Consider the following 23338-nt stretch of genomic DNA (forward strand, 5'->3'; position numbering starts at 1 on the left):
ATGTTCCCCACAACTAGAGTAATAGGGTGTGTGTGTGTGTAAACCTGTGTGTGTTTTGCTGAAATTTTGGTCTGTGCTCTGATACTTTGTTGTGAAGCAGGGTCAATTTACAATATTTGGTTATAGAGGCAATCACATTTCTTTTCTCCGTATTAAAGGGCTAGAGACAGCCCTGTAATATTTCAGGCTGCACATGACTCTATATACATTACAGTAGCCGTATGGGAACCGTCTGTCTTTTAGTTGCTTCCATGAAGCTGGCAGAACATTTAAATGACACAACCATGTGGATGGAGGTGAATTGCACAGCTTTCCCACAAAAGTGGCAGTCCCTCATTGTTTTACTCTGCACCCACAAGACTGAATCAGTTAAACTTTATCTCAGTCGTGAATCATTATCCTGAGACTTATCTTTGTAGGGTGTGCTCATGTTTATCATTTGTTGTAACACCAACAACCATCATCACTGCCACAGAATCCTTCTGATGCATTTGTTATGCTCTGTATAAGGTACGCAGTCCATAGATGTAGGAATTCTCCAGGTCAGACCAACCTGTGGCAGAACAGACAAAGAGACTGGCAGTGCTAACATCAGAACACTGAACATGGTGAGAAAGCAGTTCTGAATGAATGAGTCTGACTTCAAAGTATAGTGCCCTGTATTGAAGTAAAGCATCTGCAATTTGTTTTACTTGATGTCGATTAAACATTGCTAATAAATGTAATTGCTACAACAGCCTTCAGTCAAGCAAGGACTGGGGCAGCCTTGAACGAATGTAGTACGAGCAGTGAATTTCAGCATGAGAGGCATACAATTACAGAACACAAGGCCACTGTGCAGGAATTAATGAATCTTGTGCAACTTGGTGGAAAACTGAAATTTGAACAGAAGTGTAAAATAGAAGCAACCGTGTTTAGCAAATGCCAATTAACAAGTCCATAGAGAAATTCAATGTACTGAATAGGATTGGTTGTCCTTTCGCATACTACAATGATGGTTTCTTGCTGTATGTATAACAATTTTCTGTTCCATTAAAATTAGATTTCAACATCACTAGCCATCCGTGTGATTACCAGTTTCTTAGAAAACGATAAACACAAATAGGAAGGATTACCATGGTCTACTGTGAACATATTGAGAAGGCTAAAAAAATCAGCAAACATTCAGCCAGAGAATCTTTTTAACCAGTTTCCATTCAACACAGCACTTTCAATGCAAGCTCCATGGACTAGTTAAACAGGACGTGTTCCACTCAGCCGAAATAAGTGAAAACAAAGCAAAGTTTATGCATTTCTGTGAATGGCCACCTCTGCTGCTGTTCCCTATAATGAATGTCTGGCACTTGGACTGCTGTTAAGGCCCCTGCCATGAATAGGTGAAGGTCATTCAACAGGTAGAGTTGAGCTACAGATAAGAAAGTCATCCCAGGTTCCCCAGAATATAAAGAATATGCATGACGGCCCAAGTGCATATCCAGGAAATGTGATTATTTCAGTGAGAACGGGGGCAGAAAGGATTTCTCTATTCACTATTCTGTTCTCCTACCAAGTGTTGATGAAATGGCAGCTGTGCCCAGTAGTACTGGGAAAAGCAATTTGTAGAAATTTCATGCTGCTGCTGGTAAATCAGTCCAATGTAGCATTACCCCATATTGCTCCATTTCCAGCAGAAATGATGACAATCTCTCCCCATTTGTACAAAGGCCACAGAACTCACTGAAAATCTCTTACAAATTAAAATCTTCAGCAACATTTCCGTAGGGCCTGCTGTACATAACCAAACTGGTGGCATGCAGAAATCCAGTGCACATCCTTGTCTCCACTTCAGCATATGTGAGGATGAATGGGACACATTCCCTTTTTCAGGTCCCCTTCCTTTACTGAATACTTGGAATAGCAACAAGCATCTGCATTCCAGTGGTGAATGATCATTGTCTTAGCCACCTATGGCAATGCCCAGTTGTATTGGAAGAATCCCAGTCTGTTTTGACAGGGTATTTATTTCGTTAGTTATTTAGTTACTGCAACCTGTGCATATATACTAGCCTAATCCAGGTACAGTGCTAGACCAATCCAAGTACATTCTAGGACTTCTTCTTTGCCAATATAGAAGAAATGTAGGCATACGTATACACACTCCTCAGTTCAAAAACTTCCAGGGCTAGTGCGGCCCCTTATGGATGCCTCCCACCAGGAAATGCATCACCAGCAAAAGGACAACACGGGATACTGGATGGATGCAAAGCCCAACCCGAATTATTGCCAGTGTGGTGCAGTCTTTAGAGAGTCGGGATGGGACCTGAGAGACACTCAGTGGGCGACTTTGGGCCCATCATGGATTCTCAGTCTAACCTATCTTGCAAGGGTAAAATGGTGGAACATGTAAACTGCCTTGCCCTCCTTAGGGAAGAGGTAGAGTATAGAGTAATAAAAACAAACACATGACCTCAAGGCTCTGAGTTTGGAGCAGGATACTTTTATAAGGTTCCAGTCATGTAGACCTTTACAATGGTTCTTAATCTTTCCGCCCGGCTTGGACTAGACAGCCCTTCAAATAGAAGACCACTTCAAAAGAAAAGGACTGCCTTTTTGTAAAACAGGACTCGTGGTCATCTTAGCAGATTTCAATAAGTTCAACCCTACTGCAGGAAATACACAACAGTAGTTAAGCAACAGTAAAAACAATAACAATGCAGCAATAAGGAAAGAAAGCATTAAAGCAACAGTAAATCAGCAGACAACTTGCTGTTTCAATAAGTTTCAGTATCGCTAAAACTCAAAGGCTTGAGAAAATAGGCATGTTTCCACTCTGGGCTGAAGTCATAAACTTCGGAAGCAGATGAAGTTCTAGGGTGAAAGTAATCCAAACATTAGCTGCCACAATGTCCCCTCATGGTTAGCCACTTGATCTCTGATGGCTGGAGCAGTAGAAGAAGGGCCCTAGAAGTCAATTTTAAAAGTTGACTCATTTGTACATTGCTCACAGCAGGTACAATTCTACCTCTGTTCTCTTCAGACCTTTCATGTCTTTTCCAGATGTTTTGCTTTACACCACAGCAGCAGAGAGGAACCACTCTCTGTTTCTTTGGTCCCTACTATTACTAGGAAAGCTATACCTTATATGACATTCAACAGTTATAATGGAAATTTAGCAGAGGTGAGTTGAGCATGCTCACAAGAGAGTGAAGAGCCATTTTACTACTGAGTATAAGTTCTGATAGCCAGGAATATAGTCTCTGTATTTATTCATTTGTTTTATTTATTTACATTTTTATAGACTATCACAGTAGCCACATGGCCCTCTGGACAGTTTACACAGTATTTAAAGCAGAGCACACCACTAACAACTAGACGCAGACCACAACGGATTGATGCTACCATCTCAAGCTGCTCATGAATTTCTGGTTAAGCTGTGTCAAAGACCCTACACTGAGACAAGCAACCCAGCATGGCAATTGACATAACACCCAAATCATAAGCCAGTGTACCTGGAAATAAAATATCATTTATTAACTTCTGTGCTCCTGAGTGATCAGGTTGTTAAAAGCTAATATGCTGGAAATATTTCCTACAGTCAATTATATAGCACTTTGAAGCACTGTACCACTCATGCTAGAATACCAAAAATTAATTTGGCCACTGTGTTTCATGAATACAGAATGACACAAGAAGCCAGTTTTACATCTCAAGGGATGTTAAAATAGAAAGAAAAGGAGAGAGTGATTCAGTTGACGTTAAGGGAACTAAAACACAATAACAGCAGCAAAGAAGAAATCTGTGCATTTCAAAAATGAAGTTGACAATATAACTCTTGATAAAGGTCACTCTCTCCTCCTGTATTATTGTCATTTTCCAAGCAAATGAAACAAGCAATTTTCCTGCAATCAAATAGTCTTGTGGCATTTTCAAGGTCTGGGCAAGTTCCTTAAAGAGGATCCTTAAAATCTGATCATGTGTTTCAGTGATGTATGCAATACTTCTAAAAATTGGCTCTCTAGCATTACAGTTGAAAACAGCATCAGACATTGCTAGCTAGCAGGCTGTGATTCTAAGAATATGAATACAATGGGACTTACCTCCAAGTGAAAGGGTGTGGGATTGTACTGTACAAAGCAGGTGCATAGTTACAAGATGGAAGATTCTTAGCCCAACAATCCTACAGGTGAGAAGAATCTTGGAACAGTTGTAGATCACAAGCTGAACAGGAGTCAACAATGTAAGATTCGCAAAACAGGCAAATCTTATTATGCCTGCGCTAACAGAATCATCACTTCGAAATCTTGTAAAGTACTAGTTCCCCTCTATCTCAGCATGCATTAGGCTTCATCCTGTTGATTGTATGCAGTTCTGGACACCACAGTTTAGGAGTGATGTAGACAAACTGGAAAAGTTTCAGAGGAGGTTGAGTAAAGCTGATCAAGGGACTGGAAATCAAATCCTATGAAGACAGGAAGTATTCTTAAGTATTAGCCTTGAGAAGAGAAGTCGGGTGGGGGGAGATGGAAGCATTCTTCAAGTACTTGAAAGGTTGTCTCAAGGAGGAGGGCTGGATCCTTTCTTCTTCATCTGAGAGTGCAGGACACAAAATAATGGCCTCAAGTAGCAGAAAGTCAGATCCCTGGTGAACACCAGGAAAAACTTTCTGACTAATACAGCAAAACCACAGTGGAACCAATTATCTAGGGAGGTCATGGACTCTCCCACACTGAAAGTATTCAAGATGCTGCTGGACAGTCATCTGAGGATGCTGATATTGAGCAGGTTGGACCTGATGACCTTACTGGCCCTTTCCAATTCTGTTATTGTATGATTCTATGAATGGGAAAGCTAAAGCTAAACCAAAGGGAATCAGCTCTGGATCTGTTTGGAGTAAGTAGATATATGAACTATGAGGATCATATAATTTTAGGCATTTGATATGAAGAAATTTTACTTGTTGTTTTTGAAACCTGGAGATGAACTGTGAAAGCCTTAATGTATGTAATTTGCCTGTGATTTGAGCAGGTTCAGCAGAACTGCATCATGAAGTACAATCCTAGGCATATAAATAGGGTCTAGTGCATTACCACAACCATAAAATAATTAATTTCGAAAGACCTGAATACCCACAGCAGAAACAAATCATGGGCCTACATCCTTCAGATGTTCTGAATTATAACTCACAGCATATCCAGCCAGCGTGGCTGGCAGATGCTAGAAGTTGTTATTCAAAACATCTGGAGGGCACCAGGTTGGGGAAGGCTACCATAGACTGTTAACTAGTTTGGGCTGCAAAATACTCCCAGATTAATCCACACTTCCTTGCAAAGTCACCACATTTCTCAGTTCTTCAGCAGTAGCCTGCCACAATTCATCCTTACCACCAATTTCACTTCACAGATTTTACATCTAGCAACAGCTGTGCTCCCTCTGGTGACCAATTACTGCAATTTCTAGCATTTTTCAACTGGCAAGAAAAAAATGGTGCTACTTCAAGCTATCCTAGGTACACAGATCTGGGCTTCTTTGACCCTGTCTAGTGTGTGTGTCCGTGCATGAGTGCAAATGTTACGTATTAACATCAAAAGCTAGCATATAGGGGTTAACACATCGTAGACGAGTGGCAGAGCCAGTGCAAGACCTCCCACCGCCAAGGGACATGCCGCTGAAAGGGAAGCGTGCAAAGTGCTCGCACGACTACCAGGGGCAAAGGGAGCACTCGCTGCTGCCATAAGTGCCACCAGGTGCGGGGAAGAGGAGCCATTGCTGTGCGTGGCTGGCTGCCAGGGGAACATGAGCGGCTTCTCCTTCAACACTTCAGTTTGAGGGGCCTTTTCTCAGAGAGGGGCAACAGCAGGGAGGTGGCCATGGAGACGGTGTCATGGCAGCACAGACAATCTCAAAGCTCACCTCTCTGCCAATGCCTTGATCGAAGGAAGAACCCCCACGGACCGAGCCATTTGGAATGGGTGGGCTCTGCAGAGAGCCATGGCAGGGACTGTCTGGATGCAGTTCTGCAACCAAAGGGCAATAGCTGGGGTAGCTGCCAGTGTGGCCGTCAATTCCTTGCACATGGACCAACCTAATGAAATATGATCACTCAGTGTTTAGTCCATGAATGGTGTAGATCTGATGCTTTTATGAAAAAACACATGATTGTTATAAGTGACCATGTGACACTCCATACGCAGATTATTTCAATTCCCTGGACATTTGGCCAGAAATGGATCATGATTCCTTAGACTGTAATTTTATGGAAAAAATGTATGATTGTTGTGAAAATGTGAGCATTGCTGCCACATCTATAAATACAGCATCCCACCTGTTACTGTAACGGATGCGAGCCACCTGATAACTAAGCTACAAATGCTGCAGCAAGCAATTTTGTTGACACATAAGCTATTTCCATAAAAGCTTCACAGAGATTCAGAAATAATTTATTATTATAATGTTAACTCAGCAACAAGAAGGTAATTTTCAAAAGACAGATGGATCTCAAAGCAAGCAAATAAAAAGTGAGGTCCATATGCTCTTTAACTACACCACACTGATGAAATGCAATGGGTTTTTTTAAAGGATATAAACTCAAATTTATGATGGTATACTTAATATTATTGCTGTAAGATGTATTTATACTGTTCCCCCAGATGCTTGATTTATATCTGCCTGTGGGAACCGAAGAGATGGCTTCTGCTGCAGAAAAACTGAGAAGCACCATTCCGCTGTCATTTTTAAATCCTGTTTATTGGGTTGGCATTTTAAAAGTTCAAATGTTTTTGTTCTTTTCTCTTATAGCTGCAGACATGCTGTCAGCTTTTATCCCCAGGTCCTCAAGTGCTGTCAAATACTGACTTAATATGTCATGAAAATAGCAGCACTCAGATTTTATGACCTGTTGACTTATTGATTGTTTCTCCAACAAAATAATTACAAATATAATCCAAACTTTATGTCTTAGAGGTCAATTCCCCAGCTTCCCATGTGGGATTCCATAGAAAAGGTACAAAGGAGATGTTGGCAGTTGCTACCTCCTTTTCTTCTGCCATTTTTTGTTCAAGGGCCATTGCAATGGCAGGTAGGGAAACTAGAAATATGGTTGGAAATGGGCAAAAAATGTGCCTTTATCAGCAGCTTAATGCACAACAAATGTAACGTAAGACTTTCCAATATATGACAATAAAAATACCACCTGCTAATGCCTGCCAGTGTGCCATTAAAGGCACAATTATAGCGGCCAGTTTTTAAAAACCTATGAGAAGAGGCATGGATTTCAAGTATTCATCACTGAAACTTCTGCCTCTTTTATTTGTACTTATTTATTTATTTATTAAAACATTTTTATGCTGCCCCATTCGCCGAACCCTCGGGGAGGCTTACAACAATTTATACAATCATTTATTTATAAACCATGCAGAGAGCCCTCTGGGCTATTAGGGTGGTATATAAATGCAAATAATAAATAAATAAATAAATAAATAAATATATTTAGCTGCTTCCAGACCCCAAAAGCCCCCAAGGTGACTTAGTTGAAAAAGAAAAACTTTGAGAGCAATCCTATGGCATGTTGACATTATGATAGGAGTGCTGGGTTCCCAGGTCCAAGGTCAGAAGAGAGTTCTGACCTCTGAGAGGGAATCAACCTTCTGATCTCCCTCTCCCCTTCCAGCTGGTGCAGAGAGGAGGTAGAGGGGGCATTTGGGGGAATCAGGAAGGGAGAAGACTGAAGCTGCCACAGGACGAGTTATCCTGATGGCATCCAGACCTCCTTCCCTGCCCCGCTGAAGCATCTTGACTAGATGGCCAAAATCTGCCATTTCACCAAAATGCAGCGTGAGAGGTGTGTGGAGGCACCTCTTCCATGCCTCCTGCTCTGTGCTGCATGCTCTTAAGGCTCTGGTTTGGGGCACGAAAGACACAATCGAGAAGACCCACAAAGGCAGGCACCCCAGGTGTGTGCAACCAAAGGAACATACACTTTATGCAACATACAGGAATGCATGCATGCAGGTAGCCCTCAAGTGACTACAACGCCATACATTGTACAGGATACTTTTATAAGGTTCCAGTCATGCAGGTATTTGCTATACTAGACATGTGGTATCCTAGAAACTCTGATATAGAAATCACAAAGATAGAGAAAGAAATCAAAACGGACTAGAATCTGCATGAGAAAAGCAGTGTCCGGAACAAGGAAACTGGAAAGGTAAAACGATTTCCTTGTCTTAACAAGCTGACACACAAGAAACCACATTTGTAACGTTGTTGCCTTTCTTAACGAGGTATCAATCAGGATTAGCTGACTAGTGACACTGTATCTGATCAGATCAGAATGCTGATCTTGTCAATTCCAGCCCTTCTGGCTGCTTGCTGACTCCATGGTGGCACTTTGGTTCAGTCAACACAATCAAAGGATGAAGTGTTCATTCTTCAAAACTTACAACAATAAGTTGTACAGCTTTGGCTACTGGGCAGTAAAGGAACATAGATAACAATATCAACAAAACTGACAATAATAGATTTAAGAATGATGACATCTAAAAAGTGCAGAGCAGAATTAATTACATTTGAAATAAGCTTAAAGCTGTGCAGAACAAAGAGGGCTTGATGGCTTGGAACTGTTTTCTGCCACTGTAGAAAAGGCCTTTTCTCATACTCCCACCAACTGGCCAGTGTATTGGTAGAACATACAACAAAGACATTAAGCTGCAGATTCATATTTGAGGAGCACATACCCAGGCCCAAAACCATGTAGAGCTTTACAGGTAGAACATACTAATTTGTATGTGCCTGGAAGCAAATGGGAAGCTAGTGCAGGACTGGTGTAAGGTCACCAGTGAAGTACCAGAAAGCAAGTTATGGAAGTCCTGGCCTCACCAGCATCTGCAGACCCTAGGCAATCAACAGCCCCCTCCTTGGCCCCCCCCATGTTGCCATGACCCGGAAGGCTTCGCGTACAAGGCAGTGAGCCCCTGCAGCAGCCATGCAAATCTGAGGACCACAGAGACTGTGGGTGGCTCTACCACATTTGAACCAATGATGCACACATGAAACTTTAAGGCAGAAAAATGTCTTTTACTTCAAAACCATTTTAATGCAAAGACAGATTAAGTAGCACCAGAGTCTTTCTTTGTTGCCTACTATAAATTGGTAGCAAATGATTTTATTTATTTTTGTGAGGGTGGTCTTCTTAATTTTTCAGCCTTACTCACTTTTGTCCAAGCCCACCACTAGAATGAGGATTTCAAGACCTTCTTTAAATGGAAATCAATCCTTGGGCTCAAAATAACAGTTGGGGGTGAAGTTTCCAAACTAAGCTTTGAACATACGGAAGCTATTCCTGACAAGCAGATAAACATTATAATCAGTTAGCATCAGCTGATCAAGTTGCTTTAGGGCTTCTCCACACAAGGCATTTTTGTGTTCCTTGTGATTCCCCATTCACAGTAGTTTGTCGGTGTTTCCCAGGGATTCTCCTGCCCCTTTTTTAGAGAGAGGGCAGTGAGCTATTATCTGGCTATCAAGCTACATTGTGCTAGAACAAACCTTGCATTTTGGCAATTGTGTTATAACTTCAGTGCTACCTTGTGATTGTGCAATGGAGCATTTAGGAAGGCCAAGAAAGAAATCCTCCTGGAGAGGAGAGGAGAGGAGAGGAGAAGAGAGGAGAGGAGAGCAGAGGAGCTGATCTTAATCTCACCAAGAATGCAGAAGCAGAAGCCTGGTAAAGTAGCAGGTTAAAAGATGGCGACCCCCTAGGAAAGTGATGTTTTTGTTTTGTAAAAAAAAGGGGGGGGCACTATTGATTTACTGGGCAGCAGCGTTATAGACTTGTGCCTGACAATATGAAATATAAGGGCAATAGGCAGCCCCACAGAATCCCCCCTGCTGTCCACTGTACACAGTGCCTGGTGTCTAAAACAGCAATGTGGTCAAAAAGCACGAGGCCTTTTTCTTCCCCGCCCTTGTTTGGTCAGATGCCAGTTTATTGGTCAAAGATGGCAGATCCTTGCCACGCACCGGGCAGAGCCCCACTGACCTCAACAGTGGCTGGCAGGGGCGCATGAACAGTAAATGATTTTACACATTACAGTGAATCGACTGAGACTTCTTTGACCAGGCGGATCACCATGTGCAGGGCAGAAATTCAACTGGTAGAGTTCGGTTGATTCACTGCACCCGATCCAGCTGCCTCCGTCTCTGCAGGAACGCCGGCGCCACTGACAGACAGGCAGGCGGCGGGCGGGAGCGCGATCTGCGGCGCCCGGCCGCCTTTCCCGCCCAAGGTGACCGCGCCGAGTCCTCCTCCCGACCCGTAGAGGGCGCTGTGCCCGCCGTGTGACTCAGGGCGCCTCTGGCCCACAGGGAGGCGCGCTCGTCGTCCGGGCGGCCGCGCAGACTGGCTGGAGCCCCGGTTCCCCTTCCCAGGCCGGGCAGGACGCGGTGGGAGAGGGCGAGCGAGGGCGGCCGGGCCTGGGCCGGGCCCTGACTGAGGTGGCGGGTAGCGGGGCGCGCGAGCCGCATGAGTGGATGGAGCCGGGCTCGGGGCTGCAGCGGCGGGGGCCGGGGCTCGGCGGCGGCGGCGGCGGCGGCGGCGGCGGCCTGGGCTCGGCCGGGGGCTCTCCCGCGCTCTCGGGGCCTCTGGCCCGCCGCAGGAAGCAGCCGCCGCGCCCGGCGGACTTCAAGCTGCAGGTGATCATCATCGGCTCCCGCGGCGTCGGCAAGACCAGCCTGATGGAGCGCTTCACCGACGATACCTTCTGCGAGGCCTGCAAGTCCACCGTAGGTACGCTGAGGCCGGTCGGCGCGGCCGGGAGGCAGGGAGGCGGGCGGGCGGGCGGGCGGGGGAGGAGGCGAAGGGCCCCTGGAGCCGCGGGGCGAAGGGTGCGGGACCGTGTCGGTGCTGTAGGGGAAGGGGAAGGGGAAGGGGAAGGGAGGGCCGGTTAATTGATGCCTGTGGGGTTAGGGTGTTTCTGGTTTGTTTGCTTTTTAACTTAGGGTGATCCAGTGGGACTTGGATTTGCTCCTGCTGCCCTCTTTGCTTTCTTAATCCACCTTCTCCGTTCTGTTCGCTGTGATGCCACATCGAAATCAGACTGGGACGGATTTTTGTCAGGCTGTAAGTTCCTCCTTAGGAAGTTGGGCTAGGAAGTATGATGTTACTGGTTCCTATGCAAGTGAATTTCGGTGTTAGCTTTCTGGGTTGGTGCCCTTCTCTTTCTCATAAAGGAAAAGGAATATTCACCATTTTCCACTCCCCGTTGAGCTCAATTGGTAGTGATTAACCCCAGAATAAATCTTGGGATTGTGGGAGATAGTTGAAATGTAGACCCAGTATGTGGCTTCTGTGCAAAGGTAGATTCTATTCTGGGGAGTATTGGAAAAGAAACTGAAAATAAAACTGGCACTATCATAATCCCTTTATGCAATTCTATGGATGTGACCACATTTGGAAGATAATGAACTATTCTGGTTGTTGCACACCAAAAAATACCGTTTAGCCAGAAAAGGAAAAGTCAAAATAATTAATTGGATAAGGTATATCCCTTGTGAAAAAGGATTAGAATATATTTGGTGTTCTATCTTAGAAGAAAGTCAGCTAATGGCTGATACAATAGAAGTATGTATAAGTATGTATCATGTAGAGAAGGTGAATAGAGAAAAGAAGTACTGCTTTACATGGAGCACAGACAGATTTTGGATTGTGCTTCTTCATAGTGTGGTAGGGATGCCAGCCAACTTGGATTTTGAAAAGGCAAGACATATCCATGGCATATAAAGCTATTGATGGTGTGAGGGGTTTTGCTACTGCTCAGGTTCTGTTCCTTATCCATGATGGTAGGAAAAACTTTTCCTTTTCATGTAAGAATTATTATAATTATAGAATGGTTTCCTTCAGTGGTAACTTGCAGGATATTACAATTGGACATGGGAAAATTAGGAACAATTACTCTTTTATAGAATTGTTCCCTATCTGTGGATGAATGTGCAGTGTTTGCAGTCAGTCATGTTTTAGAAATCTTAGGGTTGGGTTAGCTGCATGAAATGCTATTACAACCACTATTCAGAAAATCAGATATGTTGACCTCAGAGGACCCCTTGCACTCATTTCTTTTTTGAAAGACTAACTGGCATCTGTAGAATTCCATTAAAGACCATAAAGTCTCTGTCCATGTTACAGATATGTTCTGTGACTCTCTTTCTCTCCTTGATAACTTATTGCTTTTGGCAGATACATACTTTCTACATGTTGGCTTAGTAGAAGAAACATAGGATAGAGTAGAGTACATGTTTAGTGTGTAGAAAGGCACAGGGTCAACCCCCAGTATCTCCAGGTAGGGCAGGAAAAAATCCTGCCTGAAACCTTGGAGAGCTACTGCCAGTCAGTGTTGAGAGTACTAGGCTAGATGGATCCCATGATCTGATTCAGTATAAGGCAGCTTCCTATGTTCCAGTGAAAAAAATCTCATTGAATCAGAGTTTAAAGTTTTTAAGGTGTTCTTAAAAGTTATAGGTAGTATCTTTAAAGACGAGCAGTGACAATATGAAGACTACTGCACTGGCAGAATCTTCTGAATAGCAGAATGTCAATGTTCATTTATATTTTTGTGTATTACTCCACATCCAAATAGATCCAGAATGGTGAACAGTACAAAATTAAAACAGATAAAAGAATAAATACAATACATTAAAAGCAAGATAGTATTGAAAGGGTGGCTAGCTACCAAGAGAGACTTCCTGGAACAAATGTGTCTTCAGTAGGTGACAAAAAAAGCACAATGTTGATGCCTCTCTTATTTCCTGAGGCAAAGAATGATATTAACATGGAGCTACCACATTGAAGGCTCTGATCCTGGTGGACTGCAGACAAACCATGAGCCCATGTGGAACCACCAGGAGAATGACCTCTGATGACTTCAGTGACTGGGCAGATTGGTAAGGGGGAGGTGCTTGCTCAGGTATCCTTGTCCCAAGTTGTTCAGGGCTTTGCACACCAGTTAGAAATCTTGAAACCTGGCCTGATAGTGAACAGGTAGGCAGTGCATTTCCTTCCACAGAATACGTGCATGCTGAAAAGAAGCAGCTGTCATAAACAGTCAAACTGTTGCATACTGCACTAGCTTCAGTTTCCAAAGCAGCTTTAAGGACCAGGCACAGAGCACATTACAGTTATCCATTCTTGAGGTTACCAGCACCTCTATCAGAAACATATAAAATGCACTTTCAGAAACATGTGGCTCTTGAGATACTTCTTTGTAGCCCAGACATTCTTAATGAAAACTTGGAATTCTCATAGTGTAAATATGTACATACTTACTCAGAGGTTACTTCCACCATGTTCACTTATAGCCTGGTAAATGTGTTTAGGATATCTGGCTTATTTCATTAAAAGTCATTATAGTAGAAGCTGAAGAACTTGATAAGTTAATTTTATAATTAGTGGCTTACAGATGTTCTACTTTCAGAGAATCCTTTCCACATCCACTTATCTGCTTGAAGAGCTTTTGAAACCCCTGCATTTCTACATTACCAGTCACTCAGTTCATGCAAGAAATTTACCAGTCTCATCATTGCCATGTGCAAACTGAATGTGCTCCAGAACACACAGTATATGTGTCTGCATTTTAGTAACAAGCAAGGGTTGTTGTTGTTGTTGTTTGGGGGTGTGTGGAGGGAATTTGCTGTTACAGATCTCTTTAAGATATGCCTAATGTGTCAATGAAGCACTACCCCCATGTCCAGAAAGCACTTGAAAAGTCAGTGATGTGTAATACCAGTCAGAAAGCAAAAAGATGCACCTTAGATCATTCTAGCATGTCATAATTCCTTTAGCAGAATCTAATTATTTTAGTGTAAATCCTTGGAGTAAGCAAATGAAGATTTGGTTGGGAAGAGAGGGTCTTGCTGTATTTCCCAAAGTACTTGAAATTACTTATGGAACATGAAATGTTCAAGTAAGCTGTAATTGGTTGCAAAGAAACTTCAGGTAGAAGTTGAAGGTGCTTTCCTAACTTTGAAGATAATAAGTAGATCCTGCTTGACCTTTTTTCAGCATTTCTTGAAACTATTTACAGTCTTTATTGAGTTTAACTGCCCTGAAGTTAAACTCGGTTTTATAGCAATTAAATGACATATCAATATACTTTTTTTAAAGAAAATCATTAAATGTTTTTAAAGTTGTCAGTGCCCAGAATTATAGAGAATCTTTGCTAATATTCTTCTAATCTTAGAGCAGGCTAAGATAAATATCTTGGATCAGTACTCACTTAAAACTGCTTCTCACATGATGTGTATAATTTCATGCTTACTTGGTTATAAATTAGTTATAAGTTACTTTACTAGCTCCTGCATGTCCAGGCAAAGTAAATGCCAGTGCTTGAGAACAGGCTTTAGCTATTTGATCCTATTTTGTGCCTGGTACATTAGTTGTATCACACAGTTTACACCAAGGAGTCCATGGCACATCTGGGAATACGACATGCTACTGTGGGCACTGCAACAAAATGATTCCCATGGATGTTGTGGCTAGTCATGTAATGGCTGCCATACGAGCCTGACTAGTAGAAGATAAATAATTAACTCCCAAGCTGAGTGCAAACAGAGAAATTCCAAATCTGATCCACATATTTGACCCTGCAAGGCATAACCAAATACCTATTTAATATTGTGATCCTGTGCATGTTTGCTTTGAACTTTCCCTATCCCCAAAGAAATAGAAAATGCCTACAGCCCTAAAAGGAAAGAAAAAAAAATCCCAACCCCAATCCCAAGGTCACACATCCTCTTCACTTGGTATTCCTACTTCCACCTCTGCCAAGTGAAGGTGATGCCTGTGCATGTGTGTGAAAAATGTGAGAAAGGGCAGAAAAGCAAGGAAAAAAGCAGTACTACGGGGTAGGAGGAAGAAAGGTAAGGGAATGGGGGTGCAGTGGAGGGCAAGGTTGGGGACTGGGAGGTAGGAGGAAATAGTGAGAGACATACAGGTAAAGATGTGCCATAGAAAGAAATAAGGCCAGAGTTTGTGAAAGGAGAGAAAGCATGTGATAAGGAGGTTGAGTAGGAGTGTAGGAACAAGGCTAGGAAGGAAAAGCAGGAAGGATAAAGACAGGGAAGGGAAAGAAATAGTGAGAAAGGGAGTTGAGGAGAGGAATGGTAAGGCTGAAAGTGTGGAATGAAGAGCAAATAAAAAGGAAATATCTATGTGGGCAGGAGAGGATTGGGACTAGCTAGTAAGCAACTCTTTGTTTTGCTTCCTGCTTCCTGAACACTTGACTGGTTGCAGGTTCAGGAACAGGAAAGAGACGGTTAAACACTAATTTTAAAAATTATTTTTATTGAAAATAATATTTGAAGACAACAAATTCACGCATATGCATGCCCTCACATACATCGCCTTCTTGAGTGAGAGCTCAGGTGCAAACTTTTACTCACTTTCCTTAGAGTAGGTCACTTTGAACTTAGTGGCGTTTACTTCTGAGTTACACAAGTGTAGGATTGCTCTGTTTGTTACTTATAATAATAACTTACTAGCTGTCATATGTGTTCTAATTTTAGAAACTGGAAGCAAGGATTGTGGAAGTTAATGCATAGTGACTAGTCACCAGAGATCAGGACAGAGGCATCTTATTTTGGCTTTGTAGTTATCTTGAAAAATTTCTAACCTGTTTCTAGTCAATGTTTTCTAAGATCAAAAAAATTAAAGGTGCCTTCTAAAATCTAGAGCAGTCAAAATCATATGCTTCCTTCCTGCTCACCTCCAGATTATATGTGATAAGCCAATACATGTTACAAATTGAGCAAGCTTAATAAACACTGTTCTCTAAAAGTCTTCCTGCTTGCATATAAGAGGGATGCAATGTCCATGCCAGTTAGGCCACCCAACAGTCATGTGTGTAGAGCTGTTGGGTTGTTCTTATCTTGTTATAAGCACTTTGCACACACTAGAGAAGAGATGTGTAGTCCAGGCTAATTATGATTTGTGTGATCATTCCAGGCTTTGTAAGCTGTGAAAAAACATCAGGACCAAGTATTCCTACTCCCATTGCATGCTAGCTTCAGTATGATGCTTATATCAAGCCCAGAGTTCTTTTATATCGGACAAAATGTGGAACTGTGACTTAATGCAAGCCAGGATCTTTGCATCAAAGCTAGCATGCAACTTGAGCCCTGATGCTTGTTCATGGATTTATTTTATGTGTTTATGTGCTGCTTGTTTGACCAGTGATGGTTTGTAACAATAAAATAATCTTCAAAGAATAAAAAAATGCAAACAGTAAAACTACAGCAAAAGCTAAGTAAAACAGAAAGAGACAATCACCATAGGTTAAAAACAGTTAAAAGCCTGATGGAATACAAGTTTCTTCCACATCCAGCTGAAAGCCATCAGTGAGGGGAGTCTTGGGAGAGAATTCCACGACTAGGGTGATGCCACTGAGAAAGCACTGTCTTACATTACTGCAGCTTTGTTGACTACAAAACATAGAGAAAGACCTCCAGTGATTGCCATAAGTATCCTTTAGATAGCTAGTTCTCAAAGCTTTATAGGTAATAACCTTGAATTGTGTCCAAAAACAAATAGGTAGCCAGTGCAACCATTTATTCAGAATTGAGTCATCTGTGAGAGCTAAAAAAAGAAAAAGTGAACTAGATGGAGGGAGCTAAGTATAGTAAATGAGCTTCTGTTTGGTAATGAGAGAAGAGAGTTGTCAAGCTGTAAACAGCTGAAATAGTATCAGATGAATCAAAACAAGTAGGGAGTTTCATCTTAGAAAAATAGTTTTTTGCTTCTTTGCTTAGAAGATTATTGGTGATTTTCAGTTGTGGAGAATAAAGAAAAGTTAACAAAGGGCATGAAGGTTTCCTTCAGTTGGACTGCACATTAAAGTTAGTTCTAACATTCTCTCGTTACATCTTTCTGCATTTAAAAGAGGACTGTACTACTTGAACCCTGTGATAGTGAAAAATCTTTGAACTTCTTCGTTATCAATGACCCTGGTAGAATATGACTAGTTTTATATCCCACTGCAACATATAGGATTTGTGTTAATAAATAAGAATGTATCCAATTGAAAATAAAAGTTTCAGTAAGCAGAACATTGTAGCTTGTGATTTTGCCAGGCTCCTGTTCTGTTCTTTAGCTATCTCACCTTGCTACATTGTTGCTTAGCATAGGATATTTATATATAAAGTGTGAGATGTACATGTCTACTTAGAAATTCTGTCAGGCTCATTCCTAGATAAGTTTATTATGAAATCCAACCATAATGAAAGATCTGGGGAAAGATTTTGAATTTAAAATAACTTTGAATTTAGAATTTAGGTTGAAAAATTAATGCATTACTCAAAAGCACATTTATTTATTTATTTAAAGTTTTTGTATGCCATCCCATTACTAAAAGTCTCTGGATGGCTTACAAAGAACAAATAACTGATCAGTTGCCTGAATTATGTATTTGTGAAAAAAGATAGTGTTAAATTTAGAGACCAAGAAGAGTAAGAATGTATGAGTTTTGTGCTCTAAGGGATTCAGTAAGCATGAAGTGTTGTTATTTGGTTCTACTGTGATAAGATGTGTCATAATTTGATATCTGTATTGGAACACTCTGCATTGCAAGTCTGACACTTTGCTACTACAGCCATTTGGTGAAAAGGCTTATTAGACCAAATCAAGTAGAGTGGCAGAATAAGCCATGCATTTCCTCTCTTGCAAGAGCAAGGAAAGACACCTGTTATTAACTCTTTTCTAGAAAAGTAAATTTCCTCCCTTTCTTCCTCTCACACTTTAAAGATACATGTTCTTAAGTCTAGGAAGCTAGAAACACCTCAGCCATGGGCACTGTCCATAGCGCTACTGGTTCAGAAACCTGACCAGGATTGGAATAGGAACTTTTTGGAAGCAGTGTGTGGAACATTTTGGGGGAGACACACGACTGCACGGCCCTCAGAGCAGAGAGTTTTTATTCTGGACATTGCATGTGTAGCCTTTGTCGCTGTTTCACAGAAGGGGTTGCAAACAGAAGCAGCCACAAGTACTGCTTCTTTAATTATGAGGCAAATGAACATACACTGCTCTATCTCACCCAGTTTTGGGGGCCACTTCTTAGCCTAGACAAGGGTGTATGTGCACACGTGTGTGCTTGGTTGGTGGTTTGTTTCCTATAAGTGTCTTATCCTGCCTTGCTTAGGCTGCTGCACTTGGTTGCCCTCCTAGCATTTTACAAAGATCTGTAAAAACAAAATAGCTATATAATGTGGTTGAGACCCAAGAGCATAATCAAGCACATCCCTGTCTTGCATTTATCCAGTGCGTTTAAGCAAGCCATTATGCCATATCGCGCATTCATTTCAAAACTTCTGTTGTGACAGAGACAGGTGGAAGCTCATGTGTGCAGTGTCACTGAAGAAGCAAAGGTCTAAAGACCTCTTGGGATCACAACTTGGTGCAAGGAAACAATGTAATTTAAACTTAAATATGTGAAAATGTCTCTGATTTGTTTGCTTCTTATTTTATGTGCATTGGAAGGTATTGTCTCTGTGCATGATATATTGTACATGGTCAGTAATAACATTTTCTGTCAGCTGTGCATATTCATGAATAGACATTGTATGAAAAAGTAAGGCTGGCTATCAGTTGCCTGAATGGCTGACAGTGTAGCCCATCCATGTGCAGTGCAATCTTAAAATCAGATTTTCCCTAGAAAGTTTAACTATAATTTCTATGTGCTATTTACAATACTTTTATCATGGTATAAGATAGATTAGAGATAGATAGGTAGGTAGGTAGGTAGGTACACCCTTCAAGGAAGATAATTCTGTATATTATTGTACAGATAGCTATTGCCCAGAATCTAATAGAAGTCCCTGCCATTGAAGCATTATGGGCACAATAAATTAAAGTTCCTTTAAGAAATAAGGAAAGTATGCCTGTGGTAGTAAGTCTGGGACAAATGACACTAAAGGATGCAGGAACTGAAGGCACACATCAAAAAAAGTAGTCCGTAGAAATTGGTGAAGACAGCAGGGACATCTAGTTTGGGTTAAACAAGCCCAGAAAACATTTCCAGTGAGATTGCAAGTCAACGCCATATGGAGTTCTTTAAGAAATGCATATCCTTTGCCTCTTTCTTGCCCATTTATGGTGGCCCGAGGTGGTAGAATTCCCACTATTCTGATTGTTGCTACATGAACAGGTACAAAATTAAATTAAGTCATACCTGTATTGCTTTTGCTTCTTATTCCTCCTCTTTTGTTTACTGTATTTTATTTATAGGTGTTGATTTTAAAATCAAAACAGTAGAGCTAAGAGGAAAGAAAATTAGATTACAAATCTGGTAAGTAAAAAAGAAATGCAACCAGCAGACTGTTTTTAAAGTTTTGTGTTCTAGCATGGTTTCAGTATGCTTGTCTAATATGATTAACGATTATAAGCTGATTTAGCTTTTAACTCACCTGCTGTGGCTGCTTTTCCTTTCCCTCACACAGCTCTATCAATTGGAACAAATTTATAAAGAAGTGATTACAGTGCAGAATGACCAACGAAGATATAGTTCCTGTATGTTTTATTTATTCCCAACATTTTAATCCTGCACTTTGGCCCAGAAAGCTTCCAAAGCAGCTTATGTAAGATCAATAAAAATGGGGCACTCTGTTTTAATGATTTCGAAGCCCCCTTCTAACAGAACAAGCACCCAGATGTTTGACTCTTTTAATGGTATCAGCCCTGTAGCTTCTGGCTCTCTTAATACATATAAATTTATTTTCTAAAAGGGGAATTAGTAGGGCCATACCTATGTGATTCCTAATTCTTGATTTCTACAGGTATCCTTGAATCTAAATATGGTTTAAACAAAAAATCCCTAAGCATTCATTTTCCACATAATAAATCATTGTCTTTTGACATATTGCTTCAAAAGACATGGTACATTCTTACTATTATCACAACTCTTTAAAGGCTAAGAATGCTCAGGGGAGCAGAGGGGAAGTCCATGGTACTGGACCACTTGGATATTGAAATAATTGATGGTGTGACCTGTGACAAATTGAAATGAAAAAATAGTATTGTTTTGTGGACTGCTATTGATGTTAAGAAGTACACACTATATGAAAACAGTATTGTTTATAGCTTTAAAGGCCAAGGGATGCATGATGTTAATTGTTCAGAAATTATTTCTTGCAATAATCATGCAATAAGCATTAGTATATATTATCCCATAAAATTATACATAGTAATGTGGTTCAGTTAGCTGCTGTGAGAGAATACACCATCTATGCTTAGACAATTCTAATCCTGTAAGGTGGCTTTACCCCAGTGCACTAACAGTACTTCATGCATAATTGGCATTAGAGATAACTGCTAGGTATGCTAACAGCCTGTGGGGTTGGAAAAGAAACTTCAGTGGTAGTTTGAATGACACCACTGAAATAATCTGTTAATATTTAACTTTTGCATAGATTCAGTGAATTCAGTTTACTAACTCCTTTTGGCAGGTTACCATCAACTCTGTCTGTCGCACCATGTGTTTGTCTTGCTTCCATCTGAGTTAATTGCTGTTGCATCTTTCGTATCATCCGTTACCTAATACTTGAAAGTTACTGGCATGACTTCATTCCTCATCTGTGTCCCCATCTGGAATTCTGTGACCACAGAGTTGGTACTTGAGCCAGCATGATGGTTAGCCAGGGCCTACTGAAGCTGATTATGAGGTAATGTAGATTTTTAATGTGCCAACATCTTTGAGTGTAAAATTAACAATTACTGTTAGCATTTTAGACCCAATTTTCACAACCAACACATCGACAATTCTGCAGAAAGCCATATCATCCTACTGATTTCAGTGGGTGTTCAACACATGTAACTGGATTTATGAGAGGAGCCCATTCATCTTGAAATTGCTTGGGCACAGTATACATATAGAATATGCTTCTAAATAGCATACTTTATTTTTTTAAAAAATAGTGAGATATTAAAAATCTGGTGCTTCAGGGGAAAATTATTGACTGAAAGTGGTATCTCATGGTGAATATAATTAATCAGATATTTCCTACATGTTAACTATGTTTTTAAAAAAAGATTAAATCGCCAGTGTACACACAGAGCTCTTGCATTCAACATTTGTATAGACATGCACACAGATCATCTCCCTCCATTGGATTAATGAAGACTCTTTTGTGGGTGGAGGTCTTTGCGCTGTGTAGATATAGCAGAAATCACTTCCCTAACTGTTAATGTTTACTTTAATTACATATTATTTAATCTCAGCACTGTGTAAATAGTTGCTTCTTTCCCCACAAATATCACAGTAATAAATCTTTTCCTCTCCTTTCACCACAAGTAGGAGTCATTAACTGTTTTAAATCAGCTGTTAGTGCAGCTTAGCTTTTTAAAGAGCTGACCTCAGCTGTTAGGATTTTGTAGAAGCCGTCAAGGAATCTGTGTTACCAGTTTGGCAAAAGCGTCTGCTTACTTTCTGGTTGCTATAAAAACAAACCTGGCAATTCATCATCTTGAATGTTTTCCAAGTTCCTTCACTTTTATAGTACTAGGCATTTATTGTCTGAAAACACAAATGTGTACTTCTGTCAAAGCATGATGGTAACATTTTTTTTTTAATATGAGGACCACTTGATAAATTACATTTTCCTACACGGGTAGGATTTGTGTAGGAAGCAACAAGCAAATCACGTGTAGATCATTTTATTTATTTATTATGCATGATTGTACATCAGTTTGTTTAGCCACATGTATTATCCATGCAGTAAAATGTCTCATTTGACATAGTCTAAATCTGTGGTTAGAACTTTAAAGCATGGTCTTCCCTTTCCTGTTTTCCTTTTCTCATATCTCCTGGTAGTCATAAAGGACTGATTCCATGGTTCAAGGGTTTGCATTTGCATTTTTAAAATGCCTGCATTTTAAAATGCCTCCTCCAGGGTGTACCTAGCATTCTATGTTCTCTGTTAACTAAGTACAACAGGAGCTGGTGCTTACAGCTGAAGCAGTAGTGTTGGCATGCATGTTTCCCACTTTGGCATCCTTTATGCATGTTTTTCATTCTCATTAGAAATGTTTGATTCCTGTGTATTGATTATTTTGAGTCTTGCCCATTGTGAAATATATGAAAGATTATAGTGATGAAAAGAGAAATGCTTTTCTCATCTTAATAAAGTTTTGGATGAAGTCTTCATACTGATAGTATCACTGGAGATGAACAATCCAACTATGTTTATTTAAGACTAAGGTAATATTTGCTTTATTTATTGTATTTTTAATCCCACTCTGCAGCCAAGAAGGGCTCCCAGATTGGTTTATAATCAGTTAGCAAAAAAAGATGCCTGCAGACTTGACACTCTAAAAAGATGTAACACACAAGGTTAAAAGGATGAAGAGGGAAACAGCAAATTTATGTAGACTTTCAGCAGGGTTGGACTGAGGGAGAGAGATTCCCTATGTCTGCCCTTGTCTGCCATTCCCTTTCTTTCTCACCACAGGGGAGCTGATGTCTTATTTAACATGAATCTATCTTTGCATAGTTCTGTGCAAAGAACTGTGTGTGGCAAGAATAGATGAAAGTATGTAAGATTTGTATTGCCTTTACATGAATGAGCAGGATCTTAGCCAATATACAAAAGTGTAATACAAATATTTCCCTTGGGGATGCTTAAAACCTGTTTCTTCCCCTGTCTTTGGTGTTAAAAATGATCTTGAATACAGACAGAGATAGCAATTCTGTACAAAATCCCTATGCCCACTGCAGCCATATTTACAACCGAGACATAAAGGCAACAGGGGCAACAGGATACAGAATTGTTGGGAAGAGACTTTTAACATGTGGTTCATACGCAACAACAACCCATTTTTTAAACTCCTGGGTTATTGGGAACAGAGCAGTGTGCTAGTATATGTTACCTCATTTTGAGTAACCCAGATGTTTTCTGAAAAAAATTATGTGCTATTGTTGTCTGTTAGCTGGCCTCATGTCTTCCGCTGTCTCTCTTCGCCACCCTTCCACCAAGAGATGAGCTCGTCACTTTGCATTATATGGTTTTAATGATTTGTAGGCTGGCTTTAGATTTATGGGTTCATAAAGTGTGGTATAGATATTTCAAATTGAATTAGAGTGCCAAAACAGTTAATCATGGTATAGCCCATTTGATATGGATGTCTGGTTCTGCCATGGAAGCCAAAAATGACCAAATCTCCAAAATTAGTGAAAACTAGATCTGTAAAAAAAAGTATGCGGTCAGAGAGAAAAATCAGTAACCTTGCTATGCACGTGCAGAATTACCTTCTGCACATGTACAGAGTTCAAGAATCCCAGCTTGTGTGTGTGTGTGTGTGTGTGTGTGTGTGTGTGTGTGTGTG

General features: G+C 40.8%; 1 protein-coding gene across 1 annotated transcript in view; it reads left to right on the plus strand.

Annotated features, from left to right (window-relative positions):
- Nucleotides 1–10371: 10371 nt before the first annotated feature.
- The window catches only part of RAB12 (RAB12, member RAS oncogene family), a 21407-nt gene continuing 8440 nt past the window's right edge, over nt 10372–23338 (plus strand). The window contains exons 1-2 of the mRNA XM_044426398.1: nt 10372–10762; nt 19247–19307. Coding sequence (XP_044282333.1) covers nt 10507–10762; nt 19247–19307 — 317 coding nt within the window. The 5' untranslated portion in view covers nt 10372–10506. The remainder of the gene's footprint in view (nt 10763–19246; nt 19308–23338) is intronic.

The sequence above is a fragment of the Varanus komodoensis genome, unplaced genomic scaffold, assembly GCF_004798865.1.
Source record: "Varanus komodoensis strain SLA01 unplaced genomic scaffold, ASM479886v1 scaffold17, whole genome shotgun sequence".
Classification (NCBI taxonomy): domain Eukaryota; kingdom Metazoa; phylum Chordata; class Lepidosauria; order Squamata; family Varanidae; genus Varanus; species Varanus komodoensis.